The sequence below is a fragment of the Phocoena phocoena genome, chromosome 5, assembly GCF_963924675.1.
Source record: "Phocoena phocoena chromosome 5, mPhoPho1.1, whole genome shotgun sequence".
Lineage (NCBI taxonomy): Eukaryota > Metazoa > Chordata > Mammalia > Artiodactyla > Phocoenidae > Phocoena > Phocoena phocoena.
In genome coordinates this window covers 117,045,017-117,064,677 of record NC_089223.1, presented here as the reverse complement: position 1 = coordinate 117,064,677, position 19,661 = coordinate 117,045,017, and the positions used below count along the sequence as shown (strand labels likewise).

Genomic DNA, 19,661 nt, shown 5'->3' with positions numbered 1-19,661 from the left:
CCTACAAGAACTAAAGATGAAACAAGCAACGATGAACAACGCAATAAATGAAATTAAAAGTACTCTAGATAGGATCAATAGCAGAATAACTGAGGCAGAAGAACGGATAAGTGACCTGGAAGATAAAGTAGTGGAAATAACTACTGCAGAGCAGAATAAAGAAAAAAGAATGAAAAGAACTGAGGACAGTCTCAGAGAGCTCTGGGACAACATTAAACGCACCAACATTCGAATTATAGGGGTTCCAGAAGAAGAAGAAAAAAAGAAAGGGACTGAGAAAATATTTGAAGAGATTATAGTTGAAAACTTCCCTAATATGGGAAAGGAAATAGTTAATCAAGTCCAGGAAGCACAGAGAGTCCCATACAGGATAAATACAAGGAGAAATACGCCAAGACACATATTAATCAAACTATCAAAAATTAAATACAAAGAAAGCATATTAAAAGCAGCAAGGGAAAAACAACAAATAACACACAAGGGAATCCCCATAAGGTTAACAGCTGATCTCTCAGTAGAAACCCTACAAGCCAGAAGGGAGTGGCAGGACATACTGAAAGTGATGAAGGAGAAAAACCTGCAACCAAGACTACTCTACCCAGCAAGGATCTCATTCAGATTTGATGGAGAAATTAAAACCTTTACAGACAAGCAAAGGCTGAGAGAGTTCAGCACCACCAAACCAGCTTTACAACAAATGCTAAAGGAACTTCTCTAGATAAGAAATGCAAAAGAAGGAAACGACCTATAATAACAAACCCAAAACAATATAGAAAATGGGAATAGGAACATACATATCGATAATTACCTTAAATGTAAATGGACTAAATGCTCCCACCAAAAGACACAGATTGGCTGAATGGATACAAAAACAAGACCCTTATATATGCTGTCTACAAGAGACCCACCTCAGACCTAGAGACACATACAGACTGAAAGTAAGGGGATGGAAAAAGATATTCCATGCAAATGGAAACCAAAAAAAGCTGGAGTAGCAATTCTCATATCAGACAAAATAGACTTTAAAATAAGGACTATTAAAAGGGATAAAGAAGGACACTACATAATGATCAAGGGATCGATCCAAGAAGAAGATATAACAATTGTAAATATTTATGCACCCAACATAGGAGCACCTCAATACGTAAGGCAAATACTAACAGCCATAAAAGGGGAAATTGACAGTAACACATTCATAGTAGGGGACTTTAACACCCCACTTTCACCCATGGACAGATCATCCAAAATGAAAATAAATAAGGAAACACAAGCTTTAAATGATACATTAAACAAGATGGACTTAATTGATATTTATAGGACACTCCATCCAAAAACAACAGAATACACATTTTTCTCAAGTGCTCATGGAACATTCTCCAGGATAGATCATATCTTGGGTCACAAATCAAGCCTTGGTAAATTTAAGAAAATTGAAATTGTATCAAGTATCTTTTCTGACCACAACGCCATGAGACTAGATATCAATTACAGGAAAAGATCTGTAAAATATACAAACACATGGAGGCTAAACAATACACTACTTAATAATGAAGTGATCACTGAAGAAATCAAAGAGGAAATAAAAAAATACCTAGAAACAAATGACAATGGAGACACAACGACCCAAAACCTATGGGATGCAGCAAAAGCAGTTCTAAGGGGGAAGTTTATAGCAATACAAGCCCACCTTAAGAAGCAGGAAACATCTCGAATAAACAACCTAACCTTGCACCTCAAGCAATTAGAGAAAGAAGAACAAAAAAGCCCCAAAGCTAGCAGAAGGAAAGAAATCATAAAAATCAGATCAGAAATAAATGAAAAAGAAATGAAGGAAACGATAGCAAAGATCAATAAAACTAAAAGCTGGTTCTTTGAGAAGATAAACAAAATAGATAAACCACTAGCCAGACTCATCAAGAAAAAAAGGGAGAAGACTCAAATCAATAGAATTAGAAATGAAAAAGGAGAAATAACAACTGACACTGCAGAAATAAAAAAAATCATGAGAGATTACTACAAGCAACTCTATGCCAATAAAATGGACAATCTGGAAGAAATGGACAAATTCTTAGAAATGCACAACCTGCCAAGACTGAATCAGGAAGAAATAGAAAATATGAACAGACCAATCACAAGCACTGAAGTTGAAACTGTGATTAAAAATCTTCCAACAAACAAAAGCCCAGGACCAGATGGCTTCACAGGTGAATTCTATCAAACGTTTAGAGAAGAGCTAACACCTATCCTTCTCGAACTCTTCCAAAATATAGCAGAGGGAGGAACACTCCCAAATTCCTTCTACGAGGCCACCATCACCTTGATACCAAAACCAGACAAGGATGTCACAAAGAAAGAAAACTACAGGCCAATATCACTGATGAACATAGATGCAAAAATCCTCAACAAAATACTAGCAAACAGACTCCAACAGCACATTAAAAGGATCATACACCATGATCAAGTGGGGTTTATTCCAGGAATGCAAGGATTCTTCAATATACGCAAATCTATCAATGTGATACACCATATTAACAAATTGAAGGAGAAAAACCATATGATCATCTCAATAGATGCAGAGAAAGCTTTTGACAAAATTCAACACCCATTTATGATAAAAACCCTCCAGAAAGTAGGCATAGAGGGAACTTTCCTCAACATAATAAAGGCCATATATGACAAGCCCACAGCAAACATCATCCTCAATGGTGAAAAACTGAAAGCATTTCCACTAAGATCAGGAACAAGACAAGGTTGCCCACTCTCACCACTCTTATTCAACATAGTTTTGGAAGTTTTAGCCACAGCAATCAGAGAAGAAAAGGAAATAAAAGGAATCCAAATTGGAGAAAAAGATATAAAGATGTCACTGTTTGCAGATGACATGATTCTATACATAGAGAATCCTAAAGATGCTACCAGAAAACTACTAGAGCTAATCAATGAATTTGGTAAAGTAGCAGGATACAAAATTAATGCACAGAAATCTCTGGCATTCCTATATACTAATGATGAAAAATCTGAAAGTGAAATCAAGAAAACACTCCCATTTACCATTGCAACAAAAAGAATAAAATATCTAGGAATAAACCTACCTAAGGATACGAAAGACCTGTATGCAGAAAATTATAAGACACTGATGAAAGAAATTAAAGATGATACAAATAGATGGAGAGATATACCATGTTCTTGGATGGGAAGAATCAACATTGTGAAAATGACTCTACTACCCAAAGCAATCTACAGATTCAATGCAATCCCTATCAAACTACCACTGACATTTTTCACAGAACTAGAACAAAAAATTTCGCAATTTGTATGGAAACACAAAAGACCCCGAATAGCCAAAGCAATCTTGAGAACGAAAAAAGGAGCTGGAGGAATCAGGCTCCCTGACTTCAGACTATACTACAAAGCAACAGTAATCAAGACAGTATGGTACTGGCACAAAAACAGAAAGATAGATCAGTGGAACAGGATAGAAAGCCCAGAGATAAACCCACGCACATATGGACACCTTATCTTTGATAAAGGAGGCAGGAATGTACAGTGGAGAAAGGACAGCCTCTTCAATAAATGGTGCTGGGAAAACTGGACAGGTACATGTAAAAGTATGAGATTAGATCACTCCCTAACACCATACACAAAAATAAGCTCAAAATGGATTAAAGACCTAAATGTAAGGCCAGAAACTATCAAACTCTTAGAGGAAAACATAGGAAGAACACTCTATGACATAAATCACAGCAAGATCCTTTCTGACCCACCTCCTAGAGTAATGGAAATAAAAACAAAAATAAACAAATGGGACCTAATGAAACTTCAAAGCTTTTGCACAGCAAAGGAAACGATAACCAAGACCAAAAGACAACCCTCAGAATGGGAGAAAACATTTGCAAATGAAGCAACTGACAAAGGATTAATCTCCAAAATTTACAAGCAGCTCATGCAGCTCAATAACAAAAAAACAAACAACCCCATCCAAAAATGGGCAGAAGACCTAAACAGACATTTCTCCAAAGAAGATATACAGTATGCCAACAAACACATGAAAGAATGCTCAACATCATTAATCATTAGAGAAATGCAAATCAAAACTACAATGAGATATCATCTCACACCAGTCAGAATGGCCATCATCAAAAAATCTAGAAACAATAAATGCTGGAGAGGGTGTGGAGAAAAGGGGACACTCTTGCATTGCTGGTGGGACTGTGAATTGGTTCAGCCACTATGGAGAACAGTATGGAGGTTCCTTAAAAAACTACAAATAGAATTACCATATGACCCAGCAATCCCACTACTGGGCATATACCCTGAGAAAACCAAAATTCAAAAAGAGTCATGTACCAAAATGTTCATTGCAGCTCTATTCACAATAGCCCGGAGATGGAAAGAACCTAAGCGCCCATCATCGGACGAATGGATAAAGAAGATGTGGCACATATACACAATGGAATATTACTCAGCCTTAAAAAGAAATGAAATTGAGCTATTTGTAATGAGATGGATAGACCTAGAGTCTGTCATACAGAGTGAAGTAAGTCAGAAAGACAAAGACAAATACCGTATGCTAACACATATATATGGAATTTAAGGGGAAAAAATGTCATGAAAAACCTAGGGATAAGACAGGAATAGAGGCGCAGACCTACTGGAGAACGGACTTGAGGATATGGGGAGGGGGAAGGGTGAGTTTTGACAGGGCGAGGGAGAGTCATGGACATATACACACTAACAAACGTAGTAAGGTAGATAGCTAGGGGGAAGCAGCCGCAAGGCACAGGGATATTAGCTCGGGGCTTTGGGACAGCCTGGAGGGGTGGGAGGGGGAGAGTGGGAGGGAGGGAGACGCAAGAGGGAAGACACATGGGAGCACATGTATATGTATGGCTGATTCACTTTGTTATAAATCAGAAGCTAACACACCATTGTAAAGCAATTATACCCCAATAAAGATGTTAAAAAAAAAAAAAAAAAGATTAACTTAAAAGATTACCATAGGTAATCAATCCAAGTTCTGATCTGATGTTTTGATTTGCTTGAAATTTACATAATGCATTATGTTTTTCTTTTTCTTCCATATATGTCTTTATTGATTTCTTCCATTTTTAAAAGTCCTAGTGCTTTGATAAAAATTAGCCTACATTTGATAAACCTAACCGTATCATTGTACTTACAGAGGTAAAGGAGTAGCAAGACAAACCCCATTTTCTGGACTGGGCCTTATTCCCATTTATTGGAGCAATGTCCGTTGCCGAGGAGATGAAGAAAATATACTGCTTTGTGAAAAAGACATCTGGCAGGGTGGGACGTGTCCTCAGAAGATGGCAGCTGCTGTCACGTGTAGCTTTTCCCATGGTAAAACAAAATATTTATTCTCTTGCTTTACTGTTATTGTGGTTTCAGCTTGATTCCAGATGATAAAAGTGTCTCAGTTAAATCATTTCCTAAAAGAGTTTAAATACAGACCTAAGTGGAATCATCATAGTCTATCTCCAGTCTAATTAGATAGTCTTCAATAGGATTTCATCTAAAAATTGGATTTCCATTTGACCTCACTTTTTACGTATTTTCTGTTTTATCTAATTTGCTTATAGAAATATTATATACTGTGTATGAAAACTTATTTTAGTAACGGAAAAATGTGATGGAATCAAGTTAAAAATCATCTTGAAACCGAACATAAAATACCGCAATTATAACAAAATGTTCTCACTTTATAGAATGGAATAGTATCATGGTACCAGTGTTCTCTTTTGAGCTGTAGATGGCACATTTCATAAAACAAATTGCTTCCTTGGATAAGGGCTCCTTCTAAGCACCATATACTAGGCATGAGGTGATTAGAGTATGGTTTCAGTACACAGGTATGCATATGTTCATGAGAAAGGAAGCAGAGGAGGAAATAGCTGCCTTTCACAATGGCGGTTGGGTTTTCTGGGGTCCATGGTTGTTTTAATGTGTGACCACAACCTGAGGCTACCACACTGTCACAGTATCCCTTTTACATTTTCCTTGGAGACAGCAGCCTGACCAGATGTCCCAGGTCTTAGAATGCCAGCAGCCAGCGCAGGGCAGTGGTTTCTGTTTGAGTGCAAGTATCAGGGGAGGAATTGAAAAGTTTCCACTGCAAAACATACGGAGACCCCAATTTAGGGTCATTCCTGTGAATTGGCTGGAAGAACCAGTGGAAATGGTACAGGATATGGTACAGGTGTGTGCTCAGAGAGCTACAATCCTTTTGTGGGTAGACAAGGTGCATGTTACATCTTGATGTCTTATAAGTTTTTCCTTTTCTTCCTTTGCCTCTCCACCTTTGGGTAATACTACTTTTGGCAAATACGTGTTTACACATTGCTACATCAGGGATGCTGTGAATTGGGCTAAACAGTGCACTGCGTTTTGTAGATATTGCTTGCATTCTATGTTCAACCCAATTGATAAAATATGTTTAACATTTTTCAAGTAGTGAAGTAAGTAAAATCTTGAAAACAATCTCTTTTTTCCAGGATCTCTATCTACTTTAAAAAAAACCTAATTCTACTCTCTGTGATCTGTCCACTTGTTTATTCTCTGGATGCAAAGATAAATTTAAGGTCGGTTGTAAGCGTATATAAAACATAGAAGGTTGAGATAAATTAGAAGTGAGAGTGAAAAAAGATGCTTTTATGGTAAATTAAATGAGAATGTGAAAGCAAATAGCTCAGCAAATATGGAGTCCATCTTAAGGCATAGCGGTAGACTTTTAATACATTCTTTTAGTTTGGAATTTACATTTGGCGTCTTGGCATCTAGTACTCTTCCAACCCTTACAAAGTAGAAGATCGCGTGTGAGTGCTGGACGTAGGAAATAGCAATCTAAATGAAACGTCTGGGAGTTTTATTTATCCATAAGTTAAATATGAGTCAATTACTTCACTGAAATCTTTTTCAAATGCTTTTTTTATGTGTGTGTATTTGTTGGGAAGATGTGAGATGTTGACTAAATTTTGTCTTTGAGCTTCTCTATATTTTCACAATTACTTATACAACCAGTGGAAAAACTATATGTTTTAAAGTAAAACATGACCTTAAAAAAAATGTAAGGTAATATGCGACAATGTTTCTAGGTTGTAGGTGATTTTAAATTTCCTCTTAAAAAATTTTGTTTTTCTGTTTTCTCCAAGCTTACCATGCAGATGGGGGGAGGGGAGGTAGAGGAGAATATAATAATTTAAGAAATTTATACATTTTTCCATCATTTTTTCTATATTTTCCAAGCTTCTTAAAGGAAAAATAAACATAATAACACGCAAATTTAAGTTTATTAGCATAATTCAGTGATCAGTCATTATAAGAACCTAATATACAATATTGAGACCAGTTTTTTTTTTTTTTTTTTTTTGCGGTACGCGGGCCTCTCACTGTTGTGGCCTCTCCCGTTGCGGAGCACAGGCTCCGGACACGCAGGCTCAGAGGCCATGGCTCACGGGCCCAGCCGCTCCACGGCATGTGAGATCCTCCTGGACCGGGGCACGAACCCGCGTCCCCTGCATCGGCAGGCGGACTCTCAACCACTGCGCCACCAGGGAAGCCCAGTTATGTTTATTAAACCTGTCTTTTATCCTTTTACAAATTACAAGTGTTAATGGACTTATGTAAGAAAACTATATTACAAGTATTAGTATATGAGTAGATACAAATGTTCACTATTCTAAATCTCTCCTCAAGTGTGATATTTGAATGTAAATATGAATGTCTAAATACCATTTATTGACGCCACTAACACTGTGGAAGAATTAGGAGCATATTTCATGTGGATAAATGATGAACATTTGGCAAAAGAGTCAACTAAGTTTCCTAATAGGGACCCAGCCTGTTGTGAAACTTTTACCATCTCACGTCCTTTACTCCAGAAAAATTAGACTGCCATACTGTTTCCCCAATACATACAGCTTTGTGCTTCTATGTTTTTGTTCATACTGTTCGTTTTGCCTGAACTGCTCTTCCCCCGTGTCTGACTTCTGAAATCCCATCCATCATCTTGGCCCTTTTCAGCTACCAACTTCTTCAGAAGAGATTCTCTAATTACCCCCACTGGTGAGCAAGCAGCCCTTCCACCTGAACCCCTGCAGGGTCTTCTCGATGCTGTCTCGTCTGTACTCATGTTGTCCATGTCCTGAGGCAGTATACTTCTTGAGGGTAGTGTGTGTGCAGTGCCTTTCTGCCTAATACCCGTTTAATAAACTGAATTGAATGAACAGATATTGCTAATTATTTTTCCTTGTTTGGGATATCCTTTCTAGGCTTTTAGTTATCACTTGCCAATCCACTCAGTCAACAAATATTTATTACATGCCTCTGTATAGCTGGGTATCTGAGGTACACAGGCAAAAGGGAAGGGCATTCCCTGTGTCCTCAATTCTAGACCAGGATAAAGAGGGAGACATTCAGGGACTTCCCTGGTGGTCCAGTGGTTAAGGCTCCGTGCTCCCAATGCAGGGGCCCTGGGTTCGATCCCTAGTAGGGAACTAGATCCCATATGCCACAACTAAAAGATCCCACACGCCACAACAGAGACCTGGTGCAGCCAAATAAGTAAATAAATATTAAAAAAAAAAAAAGAGGGAGAGAGAAATTCAGAAACTGATGAAGCTAGATAAGGGCACTGTAGACTACAATACGGAATTTGCCTTGGGAATCCTCTGGTGGTTCTTCACAGAGTATGTTCTGATTCATACCTAAATGAATTTTCAATATTGTTTTTTGAAGGTGTTGGTTGTGATGTCCACCAACTTGTTATAATGTGTTAGATGTTAACTTTGTCTTGATTTCTATGTAAATGTAAAAATATTTCTGTGCTGAAAACAAGTATCTAATAGACATAAGCGCCATTCTTAATAATTACATATTGGTAATGCTCAAGTTACTGTAAGTAAAAAACCAATGTCACCACCACAGTGGTGGCAGCAACCCCGTAAAAATCGAATGGGTTTCCAATAACTGCAGTTTTGAGTGTGTCTTTTCTGGTTTCTGAGGTCCTTGGGGGAAAGTGAATTTAGACTGTTTCCTCTTGAGAGCTATTTGTATGAGCGTAATTCAAGTTGAGGTATTTTAATTGGTAGAGAGTACCATAAAATATATTAGACATGCGTGGGTATGTCCATATCACTTAATAAATATAACTTAATTATAGAGAATGGCAAAGAAATAAACTATACCTGATCTTCTCTCCCAGTGTGAATCCGTAGGTTTACTTTGTTGTTAATTTCACGTTGTGCAGGCCCTGCATTCCCCGTCCTACGCCTTGCTGGGGGGAGCAGTGCGCGTGAGGGCCGAGTGGAGCTCTACCATGCGGGTCAGTGGGGGACTGTCTGTGACGACCAGTGGGATGATGCAGATGCAGAAGTGATCTGCAGGCAGCTGGGCCTGAGGTTGGTCTTTCTTGTTCTTGTTTTGTTTTGCTTGAATTTTTGAGTTTATTATTTCCATACCCAAAGGTAGATGTGTTTATTTATTTATTTATTTTTGCGGTACGCGGGCCTCTCACTGCTGTGGCCTCTCCCATTGCGGAGCACAGGCTCCGGACGCGCAGGCTCAGCGGCCATAGCTCACGGGCCCAGCCGCTCCGCGGCACGTGGGATCTTCCCGGACCGGGGCACGAACCCGTGTCCCCTGCATCTGCAGGCAGACGCTCAACCACTGCGCCACCAGGGAAGCCCGGTAGGTGTGTTTATATTGCAGATTTCTTTGAACAAATGGAAAAAGCCACCTTTTGATCTTTGTATTAGGCTGTAGGCTCCCTGAAGAGAACGGTTATGTACTCTTAGGTCTAACCTATTTGTATCTGAATTCAGCTGATTTTATATCCCTAAGAATCTAAGCCTTTTACCACTTTTCATCACGAGCCTTTACATTACTCCCAGGTAATGACTAGCATTGTCAGCTGCAGCGACTTAACCAGAGTCATATGATGAAACTAGTTGTTAGGCTTTAACTGAAGTTCAATTCCTTTCCTCCAGATACTGTCTAAACTTTTGACCTTTGCCTCCTTATTTGTGAGGTATGTGCTTAGAACAAAGGATGTTTATTAATGTAGAAAGGAAATAATTCCTGTGCAGGATATGGCAATGAAGCATGTGCGATAAAAACAGCAATATGAAAACCAACATTAAATGTTGCTTTAGTTGTGATTATTTTGGAATAGTACGTTATAATTTTGGATCCTCTAACCCCTGTCTTTAGTGATGTTGAACATTGATATAGCAAGCCTAAAAGTTTCTCTAAAATTATATTAGGGAATCTTTTGAAAGTTGATATTTTACTTTAAATTAGAAAAAAAAATTATTTAGCATGTCGTGGCAGGTAGGGGTGGGTGGATATGGAGGCTTCTAAATCTTCTCTGTGTATCATTTTGTCCATTTAAGCATAATCTTTGACACTAGAGCATGAATTTTGTACCTTGAACCATCTACAGTGATTTTTTGCAATTGTTTTTGCAGCTGACCTCCCATTTTTCAAAACTGTGTGTTAATATTGAAGTCTTTTAAAGCAAAATAAAGACGTTCCAACATTTTACCTCTAAATACTTCAGTATGCATCTCTTAAAAATAAGAACATTGTCCTACATAGCCAAATTATCATTATCACAACTAATATAAATGGTAATCATTCCTAAATTGTCTAATACCCTGTCATGCTCAAATTCCCATAGTTGTTCCCACCATGTCCTTGACAGATGGTTTGTCCGCAGCAGAATTTAGTCCAGGACCTTGCAGTGCATCTGGATGTTATGTCCCTGAAACCTCTTTTAATCTAGAACAGCCTCCTGTTTTTCATGACACTGTCTTGTTGAAGAGACCAAAAACCAAGCCAGTTGTTTTGGAGACTATCCCACCTTCTGGATTTGTCTCGTTTCTTCCTCCTGGTATCATTTAGCCTACTCCTCTGGTTCTTGTAACTCCTGAAATGGGAGGCTAGGTCCAACAGCTTGATTAGATCAAATCAATCAAGTATTTTGGCTAGAAACCATCACAGGTGATATGTTCCCATCTTGCACCTCATCAGGAGTCACAGAACAGCTCTGGTTTTCTGCACTGATAAGGATAAGGTTAAGCACTGAATCAAGGTGGCATCAGCCTAATCCTTCACTGTAGATTACATTTCCCCCCCGTAACTGATTCTGCAACCTAAATGCTCTTTCACAGTTTATGCATGGGAAAGGAATAAACACGCAAAGTCCTGTGTCCATAGGGCTTATAATTACTGGTGGTGTATGATCTCACTGGTATGATCATTTTCTTTGGATGGGTCAGGAATAGGGCCAACTAGCTCTTTTTGAGAAAAACTGTTATTAATCATTACATTTTGAGACTAGATTTTCAAAACGTTCTGACTGGGTATCAATTTCAAGACCAATTTTTCTCGAAAATTTAGATGGTGTCAGAGTCAGCATAGCATAAGATTATGAGCATGTACCCTGTACTCAGAATGACCTGAATGTGAGTTGTATTTCTGGAGATAAGAAAAATTGCAGGATATCTCTTAGCTGCAGTTTCCTCATCTATAACACATTTCCTGATGTAGAGTTTAGTGGTTTTAAAGCAGTTAGCACACATAGTAGGTATACAGTATACATTGACTATAATTGGGGACTTATAGCTGAAAGATGTTATTAAACATTCCAAGAAAAATGTTATTAAACATTTCAAAGTACACTGGACATTTGGTAGGAGATCATCAAACACCATTCCTCTATCTAGAACTTCTATTTAGTTAGCTGTATCTATGAATTTCATATTTTTAAAAGACTCTAATGTGGATATATGTGTATTTACTGTGTTACCAATTATGGTATCAGTGGTATGCTAATTGATTTTCATGTTAGTTACTAAGAAATCAATGTCTTTGCCAAAAATACGAGAATTTTAAGGGTATAGTAATGGCATATTTAGCATTACAAGTTGTAGTATAGATTACTCTAAATTTAAGGTATAAGGCATTTATTATTATTTATATATTTCTGTGGGAAAAGGCAAGTTTTTGTTGCTTAGAAAAATGTGTAGAAAATTTAAATGACACTAAATTTTAGTTACATTTATAGTTATTCTAAAAATTCATGTTTTAACGTAGAGTTCTTTCTTGAGAGCCAAATTTTCTTTTTTCACTCATATAAACTGTTGTTTAAACAAAGACCATGTTGCAAACAGGAGTCTACTACATGGAAAGAATGTACAGATAGAATCACAAGGAAGACTATATTAATGTTGAACACATGCGTGGGTTGAGTAAAGTGTTTACATCTTTCTCAGGCATTGGCTCACTGCTATCTTTTGTATGAGAAGATTTGTGTTCAGAAAAATGATTAAAAGGAAAAATATCTTCAGATATTCAAGGCAGCAAAGATCCTCCACAAGCCTATGTAATCACCAACAATCCAGCTTGGTGGAGATTTGTTTTTATTATAAGTACTCCAGGTTCTGAGCTGACATTGTTCGTTTGCTTTTCTTTCCCTTGATTTTATACTTCTCTCATACGCTTGCAACAAAGCAATATTCTGCAACTGCTCTTCCCCTAGAATTTGTTTTGCTCACTTAAAGGCACAGTACTTTCAGATGAAGTAATTTTTAACGTTACAAGGTTGATAGCAGACAGCATAATCATAGCTTATCTCCATTTATGATTTGTTCTTAAGCAAATTTCATCTCAGTCATACTTGCCTTGTCGAATTCCCAAAGGGAAACTACACCATGCCTCTCTGGAGTGCTAGTTACAATTTCTTTGTGAGATGCTGTCTTTGTTGACCCGCATCTTTTAATGGTGTCTGTAGATTTTGGTAGCGGGCAAGCTTCCTAAAAGGCAAAAGGAATTACTGTACTTATGATACTGAAATTTGATTAGCCTAGAACTCAGAGAAAGATGAGCAGGAAAGGAGGCAGCCTGATGTTAGAAAATTGAACTTGAGAATGCATATGTACACAGCGAAGTTTCAGGTAGAGACATTTTAATTGGAGTTCCTTTTGTGCACTTAACATTGAAGCATTTCCTAGGTCTTTTAGAACTCTTAAAAGCATAGTGTAGAACTGTGACATCATATTTTATGTGTGGATATGCCATAATTTACATAAGAATTTAAAATTTTTGAACACTTTTTCTTCTTAGGTTTTTTTTCCTATAAAATTATCATATAGAACCATACTACTGAGTGGTCAGAATAAAAATTCTTCTGGTACAATTAAAAATGTTTCTTTGGGGCTTCCCTGGTGGCTCAGTGGTTGAGAGTCCGCCTGCCGATGCAGGGGACACGGGTTCGTGCCCCGGTTCGGGAAGATCCCACATGCGTGGAGCGGCTGGACCCGGGAGCCATGGCCGCTGAGCCTGCACGTCCAGAGCCTGTGCTCCGCGACGGGAGAGGCCACAACAGTGAGAGGCCCGCGTACCGCAAAAAAAAAAAAAAAAAAAAAAAGTTTCTTTCTTTGTTCTCTTATTTTACTGTTTATTAATTTCTAAAATACTTTATAAACATTACTGGTATGTGGAATTATTGAGCAGGAAAGAGGCCTTATATAACAAGATAAGAAAGTTAGGCCCTCTGAGATTACTCAAATCCCCTAAATCATACTGTGAGTGAGGGACAGAATCTTGAGATTTATGGCTTTCAGTGTAGGATTTCTTTTCTTTCATGTTACACTGTTTGCAAAATAGACAGGTGTTAATAAGAATACATATGAATATAGCGCTGAAAGAAATAGGTAAGTCAAGAGAGAAAAGTTAATTGTAGGAAGAAACAATGATGAACACGTTTTAGACAGACTGTATTTGCGATGCCATAACCATCTCTCTGAAAATGCCCCAGCAGACTGCAAGAAAGCCAAGTGTTTCAGGGTCTGCTCTGTAGCCAGACAAGCCTTACCGTCTCATGGTGGTGTAATGCTGGGCTAATTATTAACTTCTGGACCTCAGTTTCCTCATTTGTAAATTGGGGATAATAACATCATGGGGTTGTAGGGAGGATTAAAAGAGTTAATACATATAAAGCTGTTAGACCAGTGTCTGGCATGCAGTAATCATTCAGCGTACTTCAAATATCATAATTGGAGATGGAAGGGGTTGTTTTCCAGGGAGAAATATAGGCTATTGATCATTAAAAATGAGCTTTTTTCATCCATATGTTACAAGTGCCACAAACTGATATTTGCAGTCAGAGGACCAATCTTTTATAACCTAACAAGTAATTATCTTGCATGATAGAATTGCCTGACTCTATTCTGTGTCTATTCAAAGTAGTGGCTAAGCCTGGGGATTGAGTTAGTCAGATGGTACTATTTATTTGCTTTTTTTTTGTATGGAAAACAAACAAACTTTATATGAATACAGTCAGATTAGCTAAGTAGGTTCAGGAATGTTTTGGGTAATGATCAAACATAGAATCAATTCAGTGTTTATTGGGGATTGCTGCTATGTAGGTCAAACAGCTTTACAGAAAATAACCTAATAAATCAGTGTATTATATCAGAGAACCCCACAAATTTATTCTGTGGTCAGAGGGTAAGAGAGTAGGTAACACTGGGACTATTACTACAAATGAACTGCTGGGGCTGGTGTGGACATAATTTCCATAAAGGAAGGACAGAGAATACACAGCTTTATCGAATTCACATAGCACTTATTTGCCTTTAACAACCCAGGAGTTTTTTTTTAAATTTTATTTACTTATTTTTGGCTGTGTTGGGTCTTCGTTTCCGTGCGAGGGCTTTCTCCAGTTGTGGCGAGCGGGGGGCCACTCTTCATCGTGGTGTGCGGGCCTCTCACTGTCGCGGCCTCTCTTGTTGCGGAACGCAGGCTCAGTAGTTGTGGCTCACGGGCCTAGTTGCCCCGTGGCATGTGGGATCTTCCCAGACCAGGGCTCGAACCCGTGTCGCCTGCATCGGCAGGCGGACTCTCAACCACTGCGCCACCAGGGAAGCCCCAACCCATGCGTTTTATGTTGCTTTCCCTAGTATTGCACGGTCTCTTGAAGGGCAGAGTCATCAATTTCTTTGGTATTCCCCTGAGAGCCAGCACAGTCCAGGGCACCAGGAAACACTAGTGCCTGGCTGAAGGAATGTGTGTATTTATAAATATTATAATCTTAATTTTAATAGACTCAAAAATTAGCTAGGAAACGTACTTTGTTTTACATCATTGTTTCCTAGTTAGTTTCTTTTTTGGTTCTTGAATTTATTATATTAGTTTTTCTGATTAGTTTATTCTAATTAAACATTTTTGTGATCATTAAAATGTTTGTAAAGAATGGAAAATATAGAAATATATAAGGAAGAAAATAAAACACCCAAATGGTGTTTTAAGACTGCATTATAGGACTTCCCTGGTGGCACAGTGGTTAAGAATCCACCTGCCAATGTAGGGGACATGGGTTCGAGCCCTGGTCCGGGAAGAACCCATGCTGCGGAGCAACTAAGCCATGTACCACAACTACTAGAGCCCGCGAGCCAGAACTACGGAGCCTGCGTGCTACAACTACTGAAGCCTGCACGCCTAGAGCCCATGCTCCGCAACGAGAAGCCACCGCAATGAGAAGCCCGCGCACCGCAACCGAGTAGCCCCCTGTCTCTGCAACTAGAGAAAAGCCCACGTGCAGCAAGGAGGACCCAATGCAGCCAAATATTTTTTTTTTAAAAAAAAGACTGCATTATAACATAGATGACTTTCCCCAGAGTCACTGTTTGGGGCTTCTGCTCTCGCATCCTGTGTCCTCCCTTAAGGAAGGGACACAGTTCAGAGGCACTTAATCAGGCCTTTTGTTTTTTCCTAGGACCTCTATCACATAATCTTTAACATATTTGAAATACAATATATTTCAGTTACTCTGTCCAGCCCATCTCAAGTCACTCCCAACTAACAAATATTTTAGGCTTGGTTTGTTATTTTTTTCGTGAGAATAAAAAGGCTTTAGTTTGTAAACTTTTAGCCTAAATATTTAATGAAAATGATATTAAGGATATGTAAGAATGCATTCTTAATGTTTTAATTTGACCATTGTAAGGTTGAGCATCTTACCATATGGTCAGTGGCCATGGGTATTTCTTCTTCTGTAAATAGCCTGTTCCTCTCCTTTGCCCTGTTTTTTTATGTTGGTCATTTTGTCTTTCATTATGATAATAGTAAGTTATTATTTATTTCTAGGAGTGTTTTTTTTCTTTGATTGTGGTTACATTTTACAAATATATCCTCCAGCTTGTTTGCCTTTTGACTGATTATGGTGTATTTTGCTATACAGTAGTTCAAATTTATATGTGATTAAATTTAACTTTTTTAGTCTTTGTTTTCTGACTTCTGGGTTTTTTATTTTTTATCTTGCTCAGGAAGTTCTCTTATTCCCAAGGTTATAATAACTATGTTCTTCTTATTTCATTATATTACTTTTTAGCCATCTTCCTTCCTTCCTCCTTCCCTCCCTTCCCCTTTCTTTCCCTCCCCTTCCCTCCCTTCCCCTTTCCTTCCCTCCCCTTCCCTTCCCTTCCCTTTAGGTCTTTAAACCATCTGGAGTTTATTTTTTGTTTCTGTTATGAGTTTGGGATCAAATTTTATATTCTCTCATATTGGTCCCTGGTTTTCTTATAGCACCTAATCTTGGCTCAGTGAATTATACCCATTGAAATTTTCTTTAACAGATCATTTTCTTTCCTAGCATTTATCCCAGGGCAAAGATCCAAGGAGGCTGTTAATCTGCCTTTCTCCAAAGCTTTCCTATCTGGCTTCCCCATGACCTGCATTAGTCATCCTGTCTCCTCCTCCTCTGTTCTCCAACTTTCAGTGTTCTCTAAATCAGTTTCCATATTTGCTTTCATTAATCTCTTTCCTCTAGAGCAAGGGTCAACAAACTTTTTCTGTAAAGGGCCAGATAGTGAGTATTTTAGACTTTCCAACTACTCAACTGAGGTTTTGTGTAGTGCAAAAGCAGCCACAGACAGTAAGTTGGGAATCAGTGTGCCTTTGTTCCGATAAAACCTTATTTCTGGACAGTAAAATTTGAATTACATATATAAAAATTATATTCTTGTTTTGGTTGTAAATTCTTAAGATAGTTATAATGTTATACGAAAAGGGCAACTTAAATAATGGGGAATAGATGCAGAATCATCGAAAAACCAACTGCAAGTACAAATGCTCTAGCCTAAAAATTCAAAGGCTAAAAGGGGCTGAAGATGCAATTTCTGAAGTCATTAACCATTTTGACAGGCAATCGTGATCTTCATTTAAACCTGGGGTTCTAGAAGATGGTGTCGTGTTGAATTGTGGGAGAAGTAAATTTAGTCAAATAAATTTGAGTGAAGAGGTATTTGGCCGTGAGTAACAGAGAACTGAAGATAACAGTGGCTTAAACAAGACAAGAGTTTACTTCTCTCTCAAGAGACCAGAGATAGCTCAAGGCTGGTATGGTGGTTCCACAGTCATCAGGGCCCCAGTCTCTTTCTTGCTTGCGGTTCTTTCATTCTCAGTGTGGCACCTTATGGACCAAGATAGCTTCTCAAGCTCTAGCCATCACCTCTGCCCTAACAGTCAGCAGGAAGGAGGAAGTGGGACAAGGATACTTTCTGGAAGTGATACATGACACTTTTACCTAAACGTTATTGGTCAAAACTTAGTCATATAAAATGAGTACAGAGCTTCAATTTGGGATGGTTAAAAAGTTCTGGAGATGGATGCTAGTGATAGTTGCACAACAAGGTGAATGTACTTAGTGCCACTGAACTGTACACTTAAACATGGTTAAAATGGCAAATTTTATGTTATGCATGTTTTAAAACAAACAAACCAACCAACTTCACTGTAAGGAAGGGAGGGTGGGAAATGTGGTCTTTATTCTGGATAGCCATTGTCCTCCCAAAACTCTGAGGTTCCATTACTAATGAAGAAAAGGGGAGTAAATATTGGAGAATAACTAGCAGTCTTGGAAAGATTTGTGATAGCTGAAAATATAAAGATCAACAAACAAGCAAACAAAAAAGAAATAGAGCAATTCATGTGTGACCTATGGAGTGAATTGATAAGGGAAATTATGAATTAATCATAATTTTACCTTTGCCAGCAGCAAAAGAAAGAAGTCAGGCCAACCTTTGGTCTGACTTATGTTCTTATGTTTGTTCAGCGGCATTGCCAAAGCATGGAATCAGGCATATTTTGGGGAAGGATCTGGCCCAGTGATGTTGGATGAAGTACGCTGCACTGGGAATGAGCTTTCCATTGAGCAGTGTCCAAAGAGTTCCTGGGGAGAGCATAATTGTGGCCATAAAGAAGATGCTGGAGTGTCCTGTACCCCTCTAACAGGTAAGAGCTTCACCCCATTAATCTTAACCAACTCTTGCCTCCAGCACCATTTGGGCTTACCTTCCCTTCTCCTCAATTTAGCTGATATTACTAAATGAGCTTACAAATAAAGCCCCCAAATAAAACTTAAAAAAAAAAGTAATACAAATGATACATTAAAATGCTATCTCCTTATTCATAGATATTTCTGAATTTTTCAGTTGCAAGCTATACAGTCCTATAAAGCTAGGTGGGAAAATATGATCTTGTTGCAATATATAGTACCCAGTAGTCAAAATCAGTGTGCATTGATAAATTTTGTGTGTTAGGTATTATAATTCTATATTTAGTCCATTCATACATTAACCTATCTGGATTCTAGGAATATGTTTGTAGCTGGTAAAACCATATTGATGGGATTGTTGATTAAAGCACACTATTAAAGAACCAAGTTACCTTTGCTGTGCTCAATATTCAGACTATTCCAAATCACAGCATGCTTGTCAAGATATGTCTTGTGTTGCAAGAAGGACATTTCTGATTGCAAATGAGTGTATGTGTATGTACTTACATGTTTGGGGGGAAGAAGAGGGAAATGGAGAGGCAAGAGAAGCTGGGTCATCACAAATCTGTTGTTTCTATAGTAAAAAGAGCTTGAAGAAAAAAATTGGGGGCTTTAATCTTTCTTTAAAGAAATCAAATGAAACACTTCTTAGGGACTGTGAAATGCTGAAGTTCTACTTTTTTATTTACATAGTTCTATACATACTGTTGTTTTTATTAGAATAACACATTTATACACAATAGAAATGTAAAATTTACACCAGATTGTAAGCCAGAGCACTTCATTCTCTTGACCCTCCATTTTTTCCTCTTTCAAATGAGGATAGTCTTGTAATGTTTCTGAGATGGTCAGATGAGATAATAGGTGTAACAGTGCCTTGCAGACGGTGAAGTTTTACACTTGTAAGTGATTCTGTTGCTAGGAGACCTTCATTTACTTTAAAAGATCCCAGAAAGTCATGAGAAGTATGACTTTTACCCAAGATTGTTTATGTTTCATTTGGTGGGGGGGGGGGTGTTTGGATTATTTTGGATGGAAATAGCTTTTTAATATACTTTTTTGGGAATAAATGTATTGTATTGTGTATCTGCTTAGAAGCTTTTTATGGAATTCTCTGGGAATTAATTATTCATTGAATTCACAAGATTCAAATTCAGATTTGTATTATTGATAAAAGAACAAAGGGAAAACATGAACCCCAGTTTTGTAACTTATGAATGCCTAAGGAATAATAAATGCCTTGATATGATAGATCACTCTTTAACCAGAATAGCTTTTTCTGTCTCCATATTGCAATATTTTTTCATTC

The 19,661-nt window shown here is 38.0% G+C and overlaps 1 protein-coding gene across 1 annotated transcript in view; it reads left to right on the top strand.

Annotated features, from left to right (window-relative positions):
* The window catches only part of PRSS12 (serine protease 12), a 75,701-nt gene that overhangs the window by 20,755 nt on the left and 35,285 nt on the right, over window positions 1-19,661 (top strand). The window contains exons 3-5 of the mRNA XM_065877788.1: window positions 5,180-5,358; window positions 9,263-9,413; window positions 18,131-18,309. Of these exons, the coding sequence (XP_065733860.1) occupies window positions 5,180-5,358; window positions 9,263-9,413; window positions 18,131-18,309 (509 nt within the window). The remainder of the gene's footprint in view (window positions 1-5,179; window positions 5,359-9,262; window positions 9,414-18,130; window positions 18,310-19,661) is intronic.